Source organism: Bombus terrestris, chromosome 14, assembly GCF_910591885.1.
Source record: "Bombus terrestris chromosome 14, iyBomTerr1.2, whole genome shotgun sequence".
Taxonomy (NCBI): Eukaryota; Metazoa; Arthropoda; class Insecta; order Hymenoptera; family Apidae; genus Bombus; species Bombus terrestris.
This window is the reverse complement of record NC_063282.1, coordinates 7,568,467-7,590,016: the sequence shown is the minus strand read 5'-3', so window position 1 is coordinate 7,590,016 and position 21,550 is coordinate 7,568,467. Positions and strand designations below refer to the sequence as shown.

Sequence of the window (21,550 nt, the reverse complement as noted above, 5' to 3'; positions counted from 1 at the left end):
ATACGAAAATATATACAAGACATCCAAAGCATGTGTATGCCGTGCTTTCTATTGTACTTAGCGGGCAAAACAATATTCTACCGAGGTTCTACATTTTTAATTACATTCTCGAAAATGTGTAGAAATTCGTAATCTAAATAGATATCTAATTAAGTATCGTTTAATAGTATACAGGCTGTTTTATTCTTATCCTGTCAAACGGTGTGAGTATATTCTATGATTGAAAATAGTTAAGAAATGTTACAGAAACAACAATTCAAATGCTCAGAAATCGTCATTTACGCTGGTCGATCGTATCAATAAAAATGATTGGTCGGTAAACGTAGAATGAAACATCAATTGTCCTATATTCGCACATCTTTCTCCTATTTTCAATCACAGAATATACCGCCACCGTTTGGCGGAGTGAAAATGAAACACCCTGTATACCCCTGATTATTTCTCGAATTTAACCAAAAATCAAAATTTCCTGTCGAAATCTATCGAAAGCCGGAAATATTCGATGTTTCTCAAAGCTCGCCACAGCAAAGTTCACGCTGGCCAAGAGACTGTAACTAAGAATCAAACAAAATGAAACACTCTGTATACCCCTGATTATTTGTCGCATTTAACCAGAAATCACAATTTCCTGTCGAAATCTATCGAAAGCCGGAAATATTCGATGTTTCTCAAAGCTCGCCAGAGTAAAGTTCACGCTGGCCAAGATACTGTAACTAAGAATCAAACAAAATGAAACACTCTGTATACCCCTGATTATTTGTCGCATTTAACCAGAAATCAAAATTTCCTGTCGAAATCTATCGAAAGCCGGAAATATTCGATGTTTCTCAAAGCTCGCCACAGCAAAGTTCACGCTGGCCAAGAGACTGTAACTAAGAATCAAAGTCGATGCAACAGGCGCAAACGCGCGATTAGGGGGATCAGAAACGCGATACGATCTAGAAAATATGTGACAGAACGAGTTCGGAGATGCGAGAATAAGAAAAGAGCGAGAAGGGGGAAAGACAAATGCATTAAGGGGTGTGATCTCGAAAATGGCGGTGGTCTCCGTCGGCTGAATTTATTTTTGGTGCATTCCAGTCAAACGAACCGGGAGAGAAAGAGAAAAAGAGAAAGAGAGAAAGAAAGAAAGAGAGAGAGAGAACGAGTACCCCGCGCCAACACGCAGACGATGTTTCGCTAGGAAGATCCGCTCTGTTCCTCTTGTTGGAATACTCGAATTATTTTTTTCTCCTCTCTCTTTTTCTCGTCCCTCGCCATGCTCTCTTTCCATTTCCGCTGCAGCGGTTACCGCTGCATACTCCAACGCCGCGAATCCATCGCTCGAACGTTCCTTTTTTCCGTCGACGTGGCTGCAACGGAACGACGGCCAGCCGTGTGTCCGTTTTCTCGGCTTTTATCGTCGCTTAATTATTAAAACAAATAACACCGGCTGGTAACGTTCGTTCCTTCCGACGCGAACATTTTTCACGATAAAACAACACAACCACCGATGGAAACAACGGGTACGACGATTAATTTTACCGTTACGCGGAAAAATTTGTATTTCAATGAGAACGACGGTTAATTAGATGGTAATCTTACGTCGTGGATATGTGTTAGCGTGTTTGTAGGAAGTTCGAGAGTCTTCACGGGGTTGTTAACATAGGCTTCTTGGTAAATCGAAGGGAGTTTCGGTTCGGCAACGTTATATCAATATCGGTTCTCGATGATTTTGTAATTTTAGAGGACATTCAGCTGCGTACTGCAGTGCTCCAGGATTTTCAAGTCGATTCTACGATTGTTCATTTTATGAGATTTCTGAGAAATTTGTACAAATTCTGTACGAGGAGATTAAAATCTTTACGTTTACGACACCGTAGCCACAACAGGATTGAAAAGGAAAAAGAAACATTTCGTACGGAAGGTTGTAACATAAATTCGTACAGTCTTCGTACATACCTATAGCTATATCGTAATAAATAGTTTTATGTAACATATGATGTAATAAATTACAAATATTTCGCCTTGGATATTTGCCTGTTGGAACAAACCCGGGATTTTCCATCAAGGAACAAGCTACGATGTTCGAATTGAAACGTGTAATTGTAACATTAGTTGTAACTAAAATCGTATACAAATGAAATTATAACAAAGTTATAAATGTAAATGTAGCAAAATTGTAACGTAAATTCGTCTTGTCTTTTTATATATCCATAGGTACATCGTAACAAATAGTTTTCTATTATATATGACGTAATAAATTACATGTATTTTATCTTGAATTATCCCGTTAGAATAATCTTTGGATTTCCTATGCAAGGACAAAGTACGATGTTGGAATTAAAACGTCGGATTCTACGTAAGAAGATCATAAGGCAAGTTCGTCCTGTTTTTAATGCATATCTATAATTATATCGTAACAAGTAGTTTCGTATAATATATGACGTAATAAGTTACAAGTATTTTATCTTGGATATCCTGTTAGAATAATTCTTGGATTTCCGATGAAGGAACAAAGTACGATGTTCGAATTAAAGCGTGTAATTACGGGTTTTGCATACGGAACGAGCTCGTATTCATCGAGCATCAAATCGTCGAATTTGCACATCGGTATGATACTCGCGTAAAATGTAATTTCCGCGGACAATAAGATGTAGCGACAACGCGAACGTTGAATACAAATTAAGAGGACGATGAATCAGAAAATCGCTGCTTTCCTCTGGCCACGATCGATGAATTCTACACCTTGACACTTGCCATTGAAATTTTCTTTTCTTTCTCTTTCTTTTTTCTTCTCTTTAAAGAGCGAAACGAGAGTGAAACAAGACGAAAATAGTTGTCTCGGCATATTCATTATGGTCGTAGACTTGGAAGATCGGAAGTTGGAAAATTAGAAGATTTGCGAAATTGGAAATATAGAATTTTGGAACTTTGAAAACTTGGAAATTTGACGTTTCGAAGGACTTGAATTTTGAAAATCCGAACGGTCGGCAAATTTATAAATTCGCCAGTTTAATAACCGAAACATTTTTTAAATCGCTTAATCGTTTAATAGTTGCGAGCTCTAAAATTTGTATTCTAAATTATTCTAAAATATTTAGAAATTTTGCGGCTGTGAAATTTGGGAATTTAGAAATTACGGGATCTTGGAATTTGTAAGTTAAATGACTGAAAGATTTACAAATTTGGAAGCTCTCGGATTTAAGACTTAGAAATTTCAAGGCTTTTCGAGACGTGAAAATTCACAAATTTGAAAGCTTTAAAATTTAGCAGTCTAAATGTTTGAAAATTTAAGAATATGCAAGTTTGCAAATTCGAATATCTTGAAGATCTAAGATCTAAGACTAAAGTGTTCCACAATTTCTAAGATTAAAATATTCAATGTGAGGAGTACTACTGTCACAAATTCCACTGCCAGGTGAAAGTTATCGTAGGAATATGATAAGAGAGTAAAAATGTATATCAAATCGAAAGATAAAACCGTGAAAACGAGAGAAAAAAATGGACGGAAGTAATAGTGCGAAAATCGAGCAACAGAAAATTATTAAAAGTATACTAGCTAAGAAGATCGCGGAATGTAAACCGTGAGAATGATTTTCAGTGACACTGTAGTATCTTATCTGGCTGGCGCGTAAATAGAATCCCGTCACTTGCGGGTAATTAAGGTGCAATTTATTCGTTACTCGCTGATTAGTTAATTAGCGGTGAAGAAATCGATCGGAACAGCTTCTGAATTGTTAAAAGAAAGCGGATAGGAACTGTTTCGAAAAAGTGAATAAAGCATGGATGAATATATTCGCAATAAATGTACACAATTTTTTAGCAATAATTTCAGGTAAATTGGAGGCATACACAGGTGAAAAGTATTCGATTAATTAACAAGTTGCCTCAGGCATGAGTTTTATGCAATCAAAATTGATTAGATTAAAAATTTCAGGCGAGCTCAGCGGAGTGTAGCAACGCGATCTATTTACTGGGTATATGCGAGGATTAAAAAAATTGAAAACTTGAAGAGCCGAAAAGTTGCATATTTGAAGATTCGAATATTTGGATATTCCAACCTTTCGATACTAGCAGATTTGAAAGTTTAAAATGTTGAGAATTCGAAAGTTTCGATATTAAAAAAATCTGAAAGTTTCAAGTAAAACTTTCGACCTACAAACATTTGAATATTTGAACATTCCAAATATCCAAAAATTCTTCGATCCGAGAAAAAAACTCGAGCAAATTCGAAGCTTCGTAGATTTCAAATTTGGCTAACGAAAAGAGACGAGATTTTCCATACTTCGACCACAAAGTATCCGCACTCTGTTAAAACTTGTCGAAAGTTTAATTCTGAAACCGAGTAGATTAAAGACGAATAGCTGAGGATCTCCGGTGACTTTGAATGAACCTGTTCCCTTGAATGGCGCGTTCCGTCTTTGGAACGCGATCAGACGACTCGACTCTGCCGTCTCGCACTTTTCGCTCCATAGAAATTCGATACGGATAGCCTTTTTTCCTGGCGGACGCTGAAAACGCGGCTTTACAGGCTACCAAACGTTTTCTTCTATCGCGAACGGAAGGATCGTGAAACGTGGAATTGGCCGCGGAACGAGAGAACGAGGAATTCAGTGGTGCGGAAAATACGTTCGTCTGCCAAGGAAATTGCAGTCGGTGAACTTTCCTCCATGCATCGACCACCGCTTCTAACGTAAAAAAAGAAAACCTTCTTTCAGCTGAGTCTTATATGTACTATGCACGATTTCCATCGATGCACTCTTCCCGATAAAACCCTCAACGATCGTATCAGTTTTGTCTTTTCCATGGCAGTGAAACGTCCTTTCGAACATGATCCATGAATCCTCGAAAAGAAACATTCGAATGGTTCAATGTTGCGAGTTGTCGCATCTGCATGAGTTAGCGAGTTGTTGGAAGCGAAAAATTGAACAAAATTTATAGGGAGAAATAGCCAAATAGCGTGTCGTATAGTGTACCTAATATGAAATAATATTTTGAAAATTCTGATGGATTGTCTCGTAAACGATTATAGATTATGTTACTCGTTCACTTTGGTATTGTACATGTTGTACGTGATTAATCGAGTTTTGCTTGCTGTTTGTTTTTTGTTGTAAATAATAGATATGCTATTCATATAGTAAATCTAATTCTAAAGAGGATTGAGAAGGATTAATCGTTGGAATTATAAATAGTTCCAAACTTTTGCTTTTTCATCGTCGAATTTTTAAAGCTGTTTCTCTCAAAAACGCTAAGAATGAACGTACGATATTAGAACAGTAAGCCACTGATTTATTAAAATCAAACAGAATCGAAAGAAACGAAATGTCAAATCCAGTTTTACATCGGATTGAAAAGATTAAATCGCTGAAACTATAAATAGCTGCGAACTTTTACTTTTTCACCACCGTATTATTAAAGCTGCTCTTTTTTCCTCTTTTTTTCAAAAACGCTAAAAGCGAACGTACGATATTAGAGCAATAAAGCCATTGATTTATTAAAACTAAAAAGAATCCAAACAAACAAAATGTCAAATCCAGTTCTAAACTCGATTGAAAAGATTAGATCGTTGAAACTATAAATAGCTGCAAACGTTTACCTTTTCACCACCGAATTTTTCAAGCTGTTTTTCTCGACAACGCTAAAAAATGGACAATATCGATGCAGTACCTAAGTCACCGATTAATTAGAATCAAAAGTAGAATGGAAGCAATGTGTGGAATTCAATTCCAAATAGAACACTGAGTAGGATAAATCGTAAATAAGCTATAAACAGTTGCAAACTTTTGCTTCTACAACACTGAAAACTCCTAAAGCTGTTTTTCGTGAAAAACGCCGAAAGATGGACAATATAGATGCAGTACCTAAATCACTAATTTATTATACTAATTTCATGATTTTGTACTATAAACAGTTGCAAACTTCTGCTTTTACAACACCGAACTTTTCAAGCTGTTTCTCCTCGACGAACTTCTCTAAATAGGACTTTGAAAAGGACAAATCGTTAAAACTATACCACAGCACCAAAGTTTTCCACGCTGGTGTACTCATTTGCGAAATTTACTCGAGATTCACGAGCGTTCAGTTGACTATCGAACGTTCTCTCTGTGTCTGTTAACAGCAAGGATCTGACCGATCCTTGTGCCCGATTCCACGAGATATTCTTGCCAGTCGAACACGTACTTTACTATCTGATATTTAATATTAATATCATTGGACCGTGGAGGTTCTTGCAGTGTGATATTACATACAGTTGTGCTCGTATATCTGCGTGACTTCGAGTATGTGCTAACTGCTGAGCGATCTCATCCTCGTGAGATCGGAAAACATCGAACGACTTCGAACTTTACAGTTATGCCGTATCATTCAACACCCGTTCGCACGTTCTACAATTTCCTCGATGACTTTACCGATTCCGTTTATGCCCTCGTGCAACGTTTCCTGTTATCACGGGCCATTAACTATACCGCATCGGGGAAAAAGTGCCCGAGCCAGGCTCTTTATTCCGGATCCAAGTTTTTCTGCAAATTTTCGTCGACAATTCGATAATACAGCGAATTGGAAAACGATGTGCCTGAGAATCACATTCGTAGAATTCGTAAAACGTTACGTTCGAAACTAAGTTAATATCTGTTTTTACAAACGCGATTATACGATCTTGTTGTTGGCGTACCAATTGTCGACACACTGACCGTCGATTACGAGAATTCGGGAAAACTATGGAATATAAATTTGAGAAATGGAAGCAGACTGGAAGCGATTTTCATGTAGAAATTTGTCAGGTCGATCACAATCGAGTACGAGCATTTGGTATATTCGTATGTACGTCTTTCGTTTTTGAATTCGAAGATTTGCTTGCTTCCTAAATTAAATCATTATTATCATTATTACATTATTATCTATGAGATCGATCGTACCTGTTTTCAGATGATCAATATCCTACAAAGAAAATTCAGGCCAACGTTCGAACGTTCACGTTCAATCGTCAATTATAATCTGAGAGAATTGCTGTCGATATTCATTCCCAAGCCCGATGTGTTTTTACGTAAAATTCCCTTTAAAGAACAAATAACATGGAAATCACGCTACTCCCCGTGTACTCTTTTCAATCGCTCCAGAAATGACGTTAGATTCCTTCTAAACTCGGTGATGTACCGTCTAAACTTAGACATCAACGACTTCACGAAGTTCGAATTAGAATGGTCGACAACGAGTCTAAGCTGCACTCGAAGTGTTCCAACATCAAAGAAGACTTTTTTTTCAGAAATCTTTCAAACACCGAATGGATCATCTTATTGGCCGATTTCGGTTGATAGGTTTGGCCAGGGACGAATCAACAAACTGACAAAGAAGATAGAGAGAAACACGGCTGTGGAATCTAATTCTGTCTCTAGCTGCTCGGCCTTGAGCATCTTCCTCTCCATCCCTAACATTCCACGTTCCTTTGCTTCGAAAGCCTTAAACGCGCCACTCCTCTCCGCTTTTATACTTCCTTCACCCAGAGCTAGAATCGCTATTTTCTGTCTTTCAATTTCATTCCGTCATTCTGCACAGCCCGATTAACCAGTTTCTTTCCATTTCGACGAATATCCCGTCGAACAAAATTCCGCGAGTGCAACAACTTTTCTATCGACTCAAGTGCAACAACGTTTTTTCTCTTTTATCTCTTTTCTTGCTTTCCTCTTCTCGTTTGCGCTCTCTCTCTCTCTCTCTCTCTTGTACCTTCGCGATTTAACAGGCAATTTGGTGTCACGCTGATTTCGCATGGCATTCCGCTCGCAGCACGTGGGTCGCCTCGCGATGACCCACGCGCGTTAAACCGTTCAGAAGAAGATTAGAACGCAACACGCTTCCAACAGTTTCTTCTTCCGTCTCTTCTAAACAGCTTGCGTAATTTTTAGATTAATTTTGGGTCGCCAGGGATCGAAACACGACAGCTGTTGTCTCAAAGAATAGAGGAACGACCGGATCGATAGTCCAGACACTTGGATTTACCCTCCGTAAGCAAACTGGGTCATCGATGATCCGACTGAACGAGAATTCATCCTTGAATTTCTTTCCCGGCATTTTTTTATTTTTATAGAAAATGTCAAACGTTCCTTGTTGTCTCTTTTATCGCGTTTCTTCGGGTCGATTATAACGTTTACTTGAACTCTTTCTCTGTAATTCGAACGTTTTTCCAAACCACAATAGCGAGAAAAATAAAAATAAAAGCTAGTATTGCTATAAAGCAGTTGTTAAATTTATTGTACGCTTATTATTTGTTAACGTGTCCTCTCTGCATTTCTTTTATTTCTAACGCAATTGAAAATTTAATTCGATAGAAATATGTATATGAAAGATTTGTGATGGTTTGAAGTGCAAACGTAATTTTCTTACTTCAATAACCACTTATCGTTTATTAACTTTTCAAGCTACCACGTTTAATAACGTTTTAAATAACTAATTAAATAACTAAGTAGTTCGAAAGAAAATAGAGAATAGTGTATTTAAATTGCGTACACATGTAACGATGAAAATTCTGCTGGACAATACTCTGCTTGGAATTTAAAGAAACTAAATATGGTATACACTTAAATATGTGTATCTGCGTAAAATGTATCTGTGGCTTGATGCAAGAAGATCCAATGTCAGCATTTATAAAGTTGAGTTAGGACTTAAGGATACGTTAAAGAATTCACGTTCAAATAATCTCTGATACAGAAGTTTCTGCTGTTTGGAAATTTTTTTTTAATATGAAAGGAGAGAATTTTCTAGTACAGAAGGATTCTCGTGTAAAAACAATAAAAGCAAGTGATTTTTATAAATCTTTTTAAGCTAGATACTAATTACACTGTATCTAAACCTTTTTAGGATGTAAATGCAGCCTTGAAGTGCAAATGTAATTTTTTATTTCAATTCTCCTTGTTGTTTATTAGCTTATTAAACTGCCACTTTCGATGCTTTTCGAATTGTGGTGCACGAAAGACTAGTTGATTTATCAATTTCGAACAAGGTTTACTCACTTTTTACAAATTTCTCCAGGGAATGGACCTGAAATTTTTATTCCATTGTTTCTTCATAATATCTTTTGAAACGATACAAACTCAATTTACCCTGTGAAGGAAGTACATTTTTCTTCTAAACGCTACGACTCTCCAAATTTTCATGTTTTTCTTTCAAGCATAGATTCAATTTCAGCGCAAAGTATCTAACTTTAAGAACATTCCTTTACTTTTGCATTGTGACGACCGTGACAAATACTATTATCGCGTGCATAAACAATGGTTCCATTGCCAAATTTAATCACGAGACTCGTATAATACACGATAAACAATAAAAAGAACTGAAATAAACAGAATTTAATTAAATAATTAAATTAATTAATTAACAAACGTGTCTAGTTCCATATAACCAATATTTAGTCTACAAAATATTCATAGAAATGACTTGCTTTTATTGCTATATTACACAAGAATCCCTGCTAAGAGATTGGTTTACGAAACAGCTTGAAGGAATACGAAAATACGAGGAACTGTGGCCCAAAGCTCTGAGCCGAAAGCCAAGCTTTCTGAACTATACCAACGATAAAAATAATAATATTAGTAATAACAACAACAATAATAACAACTACAAAGTAGTTGTTGTTCAACCATGACCATGAACAGTCTTCGAACGTAATCTACTGACGACTATGAAGCGAATAACGATAGAACGTTAAATATAGGTTGGAGCGTTAAATTTCGAAAATCTCGCTGCAAATTTTCCTAACATAATATGACAGAAAGAGCCACCGTGTATAAAGAACGTGAAAGGAGTACGCGTGGGCCGTGTTGGAAGCCGGGGTATCATAATGGCGCGATGGCGAAAGGTATATAGACGGGCGAAGAATTAGAATCACGGGCGGCGCGAAATTCCAGTCACCTTTTTACAGCCGACAGATGGAAATGGAGAGAGAAAGAAAGAGAGAGAAATTGCGGGAGGAAAAGGGACAGAAGCTAAGCAGATCGGCAGCCAAGCTTCGACGAAGAGCGTGAGAAAACGACCTCCGCGAGTTCACCTCGCTCCACAGCCGTATAAGTAGTCTGAAAAAGCCAGCCAAGCTCAACAACTTCGTTCAACCCTTTCGTTAACACGGTTGAATATACTCGCCAGCAACGTTAAACTCATATTTCTACAAATATCTCTACAAATGCGCGCACTTTTTTTTACCACTTTTAACGACGCTCGACTTTTTCGTATTATTTTTAGCCAGCTACGAGCGATACGAAATTGGACATAAAATCTTAGGAAAGAAATTGCAGGTTTGTTTAGGAAATGTGCTCTTTAAAGCGCACAGCATTTCTGAGCGATAATTTGCCGGTTATCATTCTACCATAAGCTTTATTCCAGTAGGATAAAATCGAGAAATTATTAGAAACGAGGAAGATAATTTGCGATTCGAACAATGAAAATAATAATAAGCGAAACACCTGCGAAACTAGGATTACGAAATGATAAGGACGCTTCTTTTGAGAACACCAGCCTGTTTGAACAGGGTCTAATCCCTCACCGTGCCGAGAGGCGATTATCACCGCTCTCCTTAATTAAAGTAACACGTTTGACATTTTTTTCATTTTTCGAGATACTTATCCTATGTCGAAACGTTCGAAGTGCTCCGCGCGTTTCACATTTTAAGTAATGTTATATTATACAAGCCGTTACGAAATAATGACTGTTGCGAAACAATGTTTTAAATTGAGTGAAGAAAAACAAAGATGGCACAGATGATAAGACTTCAATTTTCTTCGTTTTTGAAATGATAGTTAGGAGTTTTACGTTTTCGTTTTAATTGCGGAACACGGCCACCCAACCGTTCAGTGTTCGCCGATAATTCATCGTTCCTAATGCTCGTCTCTGGCTTTTCTTATTTCTCCGCGAATATTAATGCTCCTTCAGCTTCCTGAAATACAGGAAAATGGAAAATGGACGCACGGGAGGGTGTTTCGAAATTCCGAAAGTGCAATTCTAAAAGATGATTTCCGCGTTATGAAGTGATCGCGTTTCAGGCTTCTCTGTATGATACGGTTCTCCTTATTCGCCACAGCATTGCAGGCTGAGTGATTAGAGAACAATTTGCTGACTACGATTGTCAGCCGAACAATTCTATTCAGCGCGATCCATCGAGAACGCAGAGGCGGTTTCAGGAGCTTGAACTCGAATACTTGTACTGGAAGAACAACTTCCTCTCTCAGCGAATCGAACAAATCAAAGTCTATACTTGCGTTAAATTATTTGGTAAAATACATCGTCCTTTAGTAACGATTTATAAGTGTCAAAGATTTGAAAAATGAAAGGTAAGAAACTAATTTGCTAACCAGATCTCTTAATAGGAATTTCTGTAATCACAGAAGCAATTAATTAAACATCAACTTCGGTTCGATTGATCTGAATCCATGCAAATGTAAATATAATATATTTTTAATAGCAATGAAAAGCAACAGGTTAAAAATAGAAGATGTTTAAATAGAGCAGTTAATGTAACTTGAAGACATTATTGCATTACGTTATTCTAATTTCAAGACATTACCGTAATTTCATATTCGAACATTGTAAACTGATTAGAAGCGTAGTGCTCGTTTTTTAAAAGCTTCACTCTGTTTTCATATGGAGGAAGTTGCCTAGTCTACGTATAATAATACGATGTCTAATAATCGTTTCGAATAAAATACGAGCAACAAGATCGTAACTGGATCGAGAAGATTATATAGAATTATACATAAAACATAAAAGCCTTTTTTCACTTGGCCTATCCTACGCCAAGCAAATAAACGATAGGTCGAAAGAGAAGCAAGATGTTCGCCAATTATTTCAAAGACAGTTTTGCTAATTTTGATACTGTTTCCATTACCTTACGATATTGGCTGTTCTAAACTTTCATCATATCCCTTTCACTTTGGTTACTCTGTTAGCAGGTAGAATATACGTCTTATCTTCTAAAAAATATGCCGAATACCAGGCGTACGAGGCGGCATGCTCGGAAGTAAATTCTAATTACTGGAGCATAGTAATTAAATCTGCGCTAAAGAGATTGATCATAGATTAGAACCACCTCCTGTTAGGAATTCTAATCGCTTCCTTCGCATCCTCAGAGCATCGTACACATTTGTAAAGATGAAATAAAAATGAGAAATAAGAAATAAAAATACGAAACATGAAACAGCTAATTAACAGGCCCGAGGAAGCTAACGTTAAGACTATCAAACTCCTCCAATGTGTGTACCTAAACATGTATATCAAAACAGGTACCAAAATACCTGTTCAAATACCTGTACTATCAAAAATACCTGCACATTTTTAACCGATCGCAAAAACAACGAAATACGAAACTTAATGTTTCAACAAGTTTAACACGGTTCTAACATAGAAGACGACATATTTACATTTCCACGATAAATCACAGTACCTGGTAACTGTTCAACGTAACGTTCAAGCATAAATACTTAAGTAAACATAAATATTAAGTAATAAACGAAATAGCCTAAACCCTGTAAAACTGCTTCCGGAATTTCAGGATCATCGTAACTTATACTTAATTATCATAGTCCCCCAGTAACTTCCTTTGACATTACCAGTCAATCCTGGAAGAGGCGATTAACCGAACCCTATCCTTAAACTTTTGCACAAAGCTGTACCGTTTGAACGAAGAATCGTCTATTGGCAAACGCTTGGACACGACCTAATCCCCACTCAATCCATAGAAAGGATCAAAGAACAACGGTCGAAGCCTCTGCAATTCATCGACCGTGCAAATGGTTCGTAAACGAGACTCTACGTTATTTCAGACCAGCTTCATTCGGGTGCAGCTATCTCAATGTGACAGTGACAGGACAATAAGTGTGTACAGGTATAATATAGTTGGGATATTCAAACGTTTCGAGTATTGCAATAAAGATAAGCCGAGGATTATCGAAATTGAGATAGTGGATATTCAACTCTCCGACAAAGAGATGAAATTGAATGGATTTTTCAATTTGGACGAAATACATTACTCATCGGTGTGACTGATAGCTGAATAATATGATTCCTAATAACTTCTGATACTAACAATAAATATACTAAGAAATCATTCTAATGGATTCAATTCCAATTAAATTTACACAATGAACTTAATTGTCTTAATTCCATTCGAACGTCAAAATTAGGAAGCTAAAAAGCTACCTCTCTACTACCTTCTACTAGAACCAAAACAAACTATGACAAACCACGTACTATTCAAACTTCGACAAACCAAAAACTTTCTATCCTTCCGATCATCACGATACTCTAAAGCCACTCGCTCGACAAATATGTAGCCATCGAAATATCTCTACTACCGTCTGCTCAGGCCAAAACAAATTTCGTGAAACCATGCGTTATCCAATCCACAAACTTCCACTTTCTTAACCTTCCCGTGCATCCATAGTACCCGAATCTCGAACCACTAATCAATAAATCCAAACTGTTCTGCCTAGAAGCGTAACAAAATGCAGTAACAGAGAACGAACGGCAAAGATTGTAAATTGCAGGCAAAAAGAGAGAAAAATCAGTGGCAAATAGATGTCGCTTGGAATCATCAGCCGGCAACGACCGGAAGAGTTTGATTAATGGTTTGTTCATTAACGAGCGGCGCAGATAGAAGAGGTAGCGGGAAAGGCTACCTAGTTGTCCACGGCTCTGGAATAATGATCATCCTGGAAAGACGGCGAGTCGGGACAAATTATCGTGTACGCGACAACGATACCTAACTCGTGCCCTGTGCACGGCTACTTCATTAGAAAATGCGTGCATACGGACTATCCATTATAGAACGATACTACTCCCCGTTCCTTTCTCGTCGACCAACTCTATCAGCCAACCAACAGAGCCACGCTTTCGCTTCGTCTACAATCCACAGTGTTCCTGCTGAGAAAATTCCCGTAATCCGCTTGGCTCCAGGTCTGCCTTCCTATCTTGCGTTACGTACCAATGCTCCAATATTAAACTGATACGCAAGAAATCTTGTTTTCCAAAGGTCCAGTTTGCCAGCTGCGTGTAATCTTGGAAATTTTCGTTCACTGTTATATCATTATACCTAGCAGCATACCGTGTTCATACGGATTTTTTAATAGCGAGACCGTTGGATGCGGAATGAAATTCAAGTTTTTGAAGCATCGTTCGGTGCTTTCGAGGCAAACGTATCATTTTACATTCCGTAAGTTCAGCTGTTTATGCGCAGAACTCACTTTTTACAGTCCTAGACTTCTAGCCTCGGATAGGTAGATTATACAACAGATTTGTTGAAGCAAATTATTACGTATTTATACGGATCTTCTTAATAGTATAGAGTGCAAAATGAAGTGGACATTTTTTAGATGTTACCAGATATTCTCCAAGGGAACGTATTTCTCCGCTTTTAGTAAGTTGAATCGCTTATGCACGAAATTAATTCTTCTACAGTCCTGGGCTTTTAGTCTCTCATAGATTATACAACAAAGATAGATAGCTGTACGATAGAGTCGTTGAATCAAACGTTTAATTCATCTTCCGATAAAATAGAACGTTTCTCGGTGTTATATCGTGACGTGCAAAATCACACCGATTTTTTGCACATTTATTCAAGCTCTTTGACATTGGCGAATACAAAATGACAAACGCGAAGAACACGCGTCAAGGAGATATCTGTGTCGGAAAGAAAAATTACACGCGTTGCACTTTGAACCGTCGGGAATATCGCTTGGGAAATGTGAACTTTCTACGAGTGCTCTGACATCGAATAACGAGATCCTTGGAACTTTCACAGTCCAGATCTTTGTGCTTAAAGTTCCCATTAGAAAATCGTCGAACATTTCCGCCAGCTTCTTGCCACGAACGTTACCGACTTACATCGTCAAAGATTTCATTACTCCTGAAATCTTAATAGCCTACCCTTAGCAATCGCAGTCACATTCGACGTTACATCTTGCTCGTCTTAATCATGGACTCATGGCCCATATTAGGCAAATATTTGGTACCGTTTTCTGCAAAATTTCGTCTGTCATTTGCATATTACTTAATCAGCCGTAGAACACGATAGAACAATTCACGAGGTTGTTCTTTCTCGAAGCGAAGATACGTTTACGTTTTTAAAAAGATACGAGAAAGAGAGAGAGAAAGGAAAAAGAAACAAACGAACCGGCTTTGTACAGCTGTTAAAAAAGAGGATTTCACGGGAAAGGAAATGAACGGGTAATTTTGGTAGACGTGTGTACGTACGTGCACCTACATCCTGGTGGTCACGGCATCGAAAAAGAGCAGGATGGTGACGTCACAGAAAAGGAAGCAACGCGTGTACGGGTCATCGTTGTCTGAATACGTATATACACGTGCAACGAAAACCACGATTTCACGGGCGTACACTTGTGGACAAACGTACAAAGCTACCAATGAGTGGTGTATATCTCGACTGATAATTACGGAAGGGGCTCGAGCGAACTTCCGCTCAATAAAAGCTACCCGATCTCGACAACGCAAACGCCTCGACCGATGTACTTGCGTATAAGAGCTTCTACCTGAACAAAAGCATAAAGTTTTCCTCAAACCCGGTACGGATTATCATGTACCGAGCATTAAAATCATCGATCATCCATGTAGCTATACAACCACAACTGTCAAGTTGTACATACAGAATACACATTACGGTGTTATTTCTGCAGGTTACTACTGTAACTATAGCTGCTTACTGCTGATGCTTCCTACTTTATAGCTACAATGAATATAACTTTTAATATTATACCGACAATATACGAGAAACGAGATATTTACTATTACGACCCTGCAGATGTTTCTACGACTGCAACAGGTATAATTTCCTAAACCTGTGCATATCCTCGAGAATATAACAGCCTGAGTATAACAATATAAGAGCCTGTGTATAACAATATAACAACCATATTTCTACTAGGAAAAGTAGGACCTCTTAGGTTCTTGTGACAATCATGCTCGAGGATTATACGACGATTCTGTAACTATAAACCGTACACGACTGGGACAGCTTTCTAGTAAATCTGATAACCATATCTCTGATAAAAACATTCGTATACCATCAATGAACAATACAACCCGTTGTTACCTGAAAACGTTTCTTACGACAATAGAAATTACTACTCAAGCAATTTTCTATGTTGTGAGAGATGACTCGTTGCGACTAATTAAATCTACCTGAGTGGTTAATACTTCAGAGAAGATGAAAAAATACGGCGTGTCGTTCTGAAAGAACGAGCATGACCTTGAAATCTCCTGCACCTTCGCTGTATGTATATTCGTAAGTTACGTTCTCCGGAACGATAGCCTACTTTTTCAGACTAAATCCAACAAAGATTGGCCAAAAATCCGCATGCCCGCGACAAATAGAATTCCTATCTCCTACGAGCCGTAGGAAAGTGGAAGACGCGAAATAGAATTACTACAATTAAAATTCGAGCAATAAATAATAATAGCATAATGTGTTGCGCCGATACTGAAAGTTATATCTTCGAAGATGAAACTTGCGCTAGAAAAGGCAGGATTCGTGATTCCTTACTTTTTCCGATAATAAATCTACTTTTTTAATTACGTTAGAAATGTTATTAATTACATTAGATATAGTAGAAAATGATTGGAACACGGAATCGACGGGCCGCGTTACGATGAACATGAATGGCGCATGAATCACCGGAAGTCCATGATATTTAACAGTAGTAGAACTTTCATTAACCGGGAAAACATGCATCGCGATTTTATACTTAAAGCGCAGGCAAAATGAGATAATTAATCCGATCGTTCTTTTCCTATAATTGAATTGTACCGGAAGTTTTACATTCTGCGCGACATTGACCGTGTGAAACTAGCTCAGACCATTTTCATCGATCAAACTGGTCTAACTAGGTTTGCTACTTGCATTATTCAAGCGTTTAATTAAATCTTGCAACGAGACCAAATATTATAATCGTTGGCAAAATTACAATCAAAAGGGCAGCACTACAAGGATATTATAAAAATATAATAAATATTCTAACTGTTTCTTTTTTCATAATTCCTAGCCAATTTCTATAGTCTTAGGTTTTAATCACTCCCTATAAACAATTTGCAAGCGGATTAAGAATTTGAAATTGTAGCATGAGACGGAAAATGGCAAAAATTTCACTGGGAAAAATGAAGATTATCGGGTGAAAAACGCGAAAACAATTTAAAAATTCAACGGGTTATTTAATAAGCCAATGCTGGCTTACTAATGTAACGAATAACTAACTGGTGGAATATTTTGATGATTTTTGCGAAGTCTATGCGATGAATATCTTGTAATTTCTACATTTTCAGATTGATTTCAAATTTTGCCAATATAATCATGATAGTCGTATCCCAATACAGTGCTAACGAGATTCCAAAATTTTTCCTATTACGCACATAACATATATTCACCAAAAATGTCTATCAATGTTCAAATACTTTCGTGAGTCACTAGATCTGTGGATACCTTCCAATCGGAAAATAAACACGAAATGAAACATAAATAAATTAGAACGGTGAAAAGACGCGAGAACAAGAATGGATGATATGTATTATACATATTTCCATTAACTGGATAAAAATATAAAAGATATAGTATACTCTCCTATAAATGTACTATAAATCTAAATGTCGGTCTTTAATCTTCTAACAATAATTTTCTATAACTGCTCGCATCTTTTCGTGAGTCACTATATCTACTTCCGAATCGACTTCGAACAGTCAATGGCTGTTAGGACAAAATCTAAAATATTATAAGCTCTTATATAAGCTGAAAAGACGATAATAACCGGGAACGCGAAAGCGACAATTCTCGGAAGATGCGGACAACGGTACAAAACAGAAATGTCAAAATAACTGAACTGACCTGACTACCGGTTAGTCGCGAAACATTCAGGCAGCGAGCCGGTTTATTTTCAGTATTGCCACGGTATCGTTTTCAGTTGGGCAACCCTCTATTTTCGAGCCGGCAAAACGATTCACGCTTTTCGAATTGTTTCGCAGAAACAATCGAAACGGAACGACATCGGTCGAACCGGGCAAAAAGTTGCTCTTTCAGGTTAGAAAAACCCGGTCACAGTGCTGCCAAATTGCAAAGCTAATACCAAAGTAATTTGATGCGCATGCGCAATACGAGACTCTCTGTTTCTTAAGTATTTCTATGCAATTTTTATGCTAATATATTACAAATGAATAGATGTTTCAGGCCTAATATGTACTTATTGGCGTATAAATTTGTATAGAGATAATCGTAAAACACCAATTATTATAATCTGCTTATTATCATCATGATAAAGTATATGTATTTAGTAGAAGATAGAGAACCGACGCGCGAAACAATCTTTATTGCTAAGTTACTTTCGTAAAGTATTGATATTATTGGTAGTCACAATCTATGAAGAGTATTATTTTTTAAATAAGATGCGATAAAGTGAAAATCATAACTTTAGAAGAAATACAGTAGTATCGAAACTTTTTCTCTGTAAAACATATTTTTTATAACACAACGCATAAAGTTATGCTATAAAAATAGAAGTAATGAAATAAACTTACAGCTTTCAGCGTCTCCAGTTCACTGATATCCGCCGAGGATTGAACAGGCTATAAAACAGGAAACGTAACGTTAAACCCAAACATAGATAAAAAAACACAATTACTAAATTAATTCATAAGTAATTTTAGTGAATTTATCTCTGGTGTAATATGCACAACGGGCTTCCAATAATCGATACTAGGGAAGATTTATGTAACTAATAAAAGACAATAACTCTATACTACAACTCGATAACCCCTTATTGTACATAACAAGTAATCTATATTTAACGCAATCCATACTCCATTTCCGTTCAAGAAAATATACCTACTTATGGCGAAAATACATGATACAAACGATTTGGTTGATGAGAGGTTTAATAAAAATGAAAAAAAAAAAAGAATATTTACCTCATTCGTTTTCCAAAGGTTTGGAGAGCCCTTCTTAAAGGCGTTATTATCCACGACGGTCGTTATGTCACTTCCGAAATTGACGAGGGATAGGAAATTATTGTTGTTGCCATTGGTTTGTGTATCATCTTCCTCGGTCGTGTTGTTAGGGAGTTCGTAATCCAGCGATTTAGATTCACGGCAATTGGTCACGAAAGAACGCGCAAAGTTACTTTTGAAGTGGTTCAACGACACTTCACTTCCAAGTGCGAACTCCACTTTCGGCGTATTGGAATTCATGATTCCGGATTTTAATAAATCTCGCGATCGTTAACAATAAAAAAGATCAACCTGCTCTCCCTGAAATCGAGGTTATTCCCTTTCGAGATATAACCTGGATGCAGAATGACTACAAGAAAAGACGGTCTCGTAGCGCATCCCGCGAATATTCACGAACACCATTAACCGTTGATTATAATTAATAATTCTAGACTCCTAATTATCTTGCCGGTTTTCACTTGTTTTCCACGGCCACGTCGTTTTATATATAAACATCAATAATTTGATACTTTGTTACATGAAAATTGAAAATTATATTGACAGGAATACTAAATGTGAATTCATTGATTAATTCAAGATTATTGTACGTAAGGAAGGATATATGATTATAGAGAAACTTGCAACACCTCACACTACCGATGCACACAGAACGCCTGTGCATGTCAAACTGACAACGAAACCATTCGGTTGAACGGATTCAAGTTCTAACCTCACCCCTCTATACCAAACATTGGAAGCATCTGTAGGGATTCACGTGTTGCACATGCGCTGACCCAAAAACTATACACTATTCGATTCATCGTATAAATTATCCTTCTACCTAAATTTCATACGGAAATTTTATAAACAAAGTCTCCTCAATATATAATTAAATACAAGTTGTAAATATGAATAACAGCATTATGATTTTTATAATGATTAAGATTCATTCGTAAATTCGTTTATAGTAAATTCTATTTATGAAATATGTTGAAATCTCTTTTGAATTATTTTAATAATAGCTAGAAATTCATGCAAATTTTTTGAAATATGAAATATAATATAATATTTACTATATCAATTGTTTTAGTTAATACAAATACCTTAGCGCCAGGTAGCGCTAAGACACTAATCTTCGTTAAGACTCCCCGCTCTACATTGAATATTTTTTATGATTATTAATTAATTTAATTGTAAAAAAATATTAATATTTTTTTATTTCTGTATAGGGATACTAATCATTAAAATATTGTACTTAAAATAAATACTTATTTATTAATTTCCATTAAATACTTTTGTAAATAGATGAATATTTATTAAAATTAACTTAAATAACTCTCGTTTTGAATATGAATTTCTTTTACTTGAATTAATATTGACTATCGTAATGATTAATTAAATGTAATATCAGGTAATATTCTAATATATATAGATTCCAAATTGTTGATGCCAAATTCATATCTCAATAGGTTGTCCAACTAATCGCACCTAACATAACCTCCAATGATGAGCTGAAAATTGAAGTCTTCTACGTGACAGAGTTGTAATTTTGTGTTGTAATATAAATCAAACTGATAAATATTTAACAAAATGCCACGTTTACCATTGCATCCCTCATCTGGGATTGGTATTTCGAATGCTTTCTATCCTAGATCAATACGATTTGTTCGTTATGGATGTGCTAACAGACCTTTTTATCACATTGTTGTTATGCCTGTAAGTTTTCACAAATGATTTTTAATTAAAACTACAACCATACTACTTTTTAATAAAAAAAAAACATTATTTTATGTCCGTTTACTCACCTATATAAACATATAACTTTTCAATATGTTTTAATTTTTCTATTTGTTAGTTGCATTTTTTTTTTGCTATAATTGATTTTATTATGATTTCTTTTTTAATGCATACAAGTAAATAACATAGTTATTTATATTGTATATAATGTTGTTTCTAATATAATAAATTACACAGACTTGGTTGTTTACATTTCTATAAATAAAATTCTTATAATGAAACTTCCTGATAAATTCACTAATATAAATCTATAAGTATGGTGTGAACTAATTTCATTTCAGACTAAAAGTGGACAACACAAACCCCCGATAGAACAACTAGGTACCTATGACCCTATGCCAAACAAATATGATGAAAAATTAATTGCTTTAAATTTCGAACGGATACAATATTGGTTGGGACAAAACGTAACAGTATCAAAACCAGTAGCAATATTGTTAGGACTTTGTGGTTTCTTTCCAATACATCCAAGAACATATATGAAAGCATGGAGAAATCGAAAAAAAGCTGCAGAAGAAATTGAAAGAAATAACAGTGGAGAATCAGAATCGAAAACAGAAACAGAGGCTATAGGCTAACATATTTTAGTTATTTTATTTATATTATATATTTAGTATGTAAACAATGTATGCATTTGAATAAAATTGTTACTAAAAATAAAATGTTAAATTGATTTAATAGTACATTAATAAGAGCTTAATAAAGAACAAAGTATGCAATAAAATATGAACAGTACAAATAAATATACTTATTAGATTTCTGTCTTAACACATGTTTAATATGATAATTAGTGGTATGTAATAATCAAACA

General features: G+C 36.2%; 2 protein-coding genes across 5 annotated transcripts in view; one reads left to right on the top strand and one right to left on the bottom strand.

Moving 5' to 3' along the window:
- LOC100651463 overlaps positions 1-19,667 on the bottom strand; it is a 32,533-nt gene extending 12,866 nt beyond the window's left edge. The window contains exons 1-2 of one of the 2 annotated variants that reach the window (XM_012316476.3): positions 18,925-19,667; positions 18,535-18,582 (exon numbers count right to left, since the gene is read on the bottom strand). In XM_012316476.3, coding sequence (XP_012171866.1) covers positions 18,535-18,582; positions 18,925-19,203 — 327 coding nt within the window. In that variant the 5' untranslated portion in view covers positions 19,204-19,667. The remainder of the gene's footprint in view (positions 1-18,534; positions 18,583-18,924) is intronic. The other variant, XM_003400769.4, reaches the window with a different exon arrangement.
- A 498-nt stretch (positions 19,668-20,165) lies between these two features.
- On the top strand, positions 20,166-21,495 carry LOC100651222 (probable 28S ribosomal protein S16, mitochondrial). 3 transcript variants are annotated; one of them, XM_048411654.1, is made up of 3 exons: positions 20,166-20,343; positions 20,412-20,658; positions 21,021-21,495. In XM_048411654.1, the coding sequence occupies exons 2-3, from the start codon at positions 20,533-20,535 to the stop codon at positions 21,315-21,317; spliced, it is 423 nt and encodes a 140-aa protein (XP_048267611.1). In that variant the 5' UTR covers positions 20,166-20,343; positions 20,412-20,532; the 3' UTR covers positions 21,318-21,495. The 3 variants fall into 3 exon arrangements, with proteins under 3 accessions (XP_048267611.1, XP_003400815.1, XP_048267612.1); XM_003400767.4 differs by having other exon boundaries at positions 20,166-20,353; XM_048411655.1 differs by lacking the exon at positions 20,166-20,343 and having other exon boundaries at positions 20,375-20,658.
- The last annotated feature ends 55 nt before the right edge of the window (positions 21,496-21,550 follow it).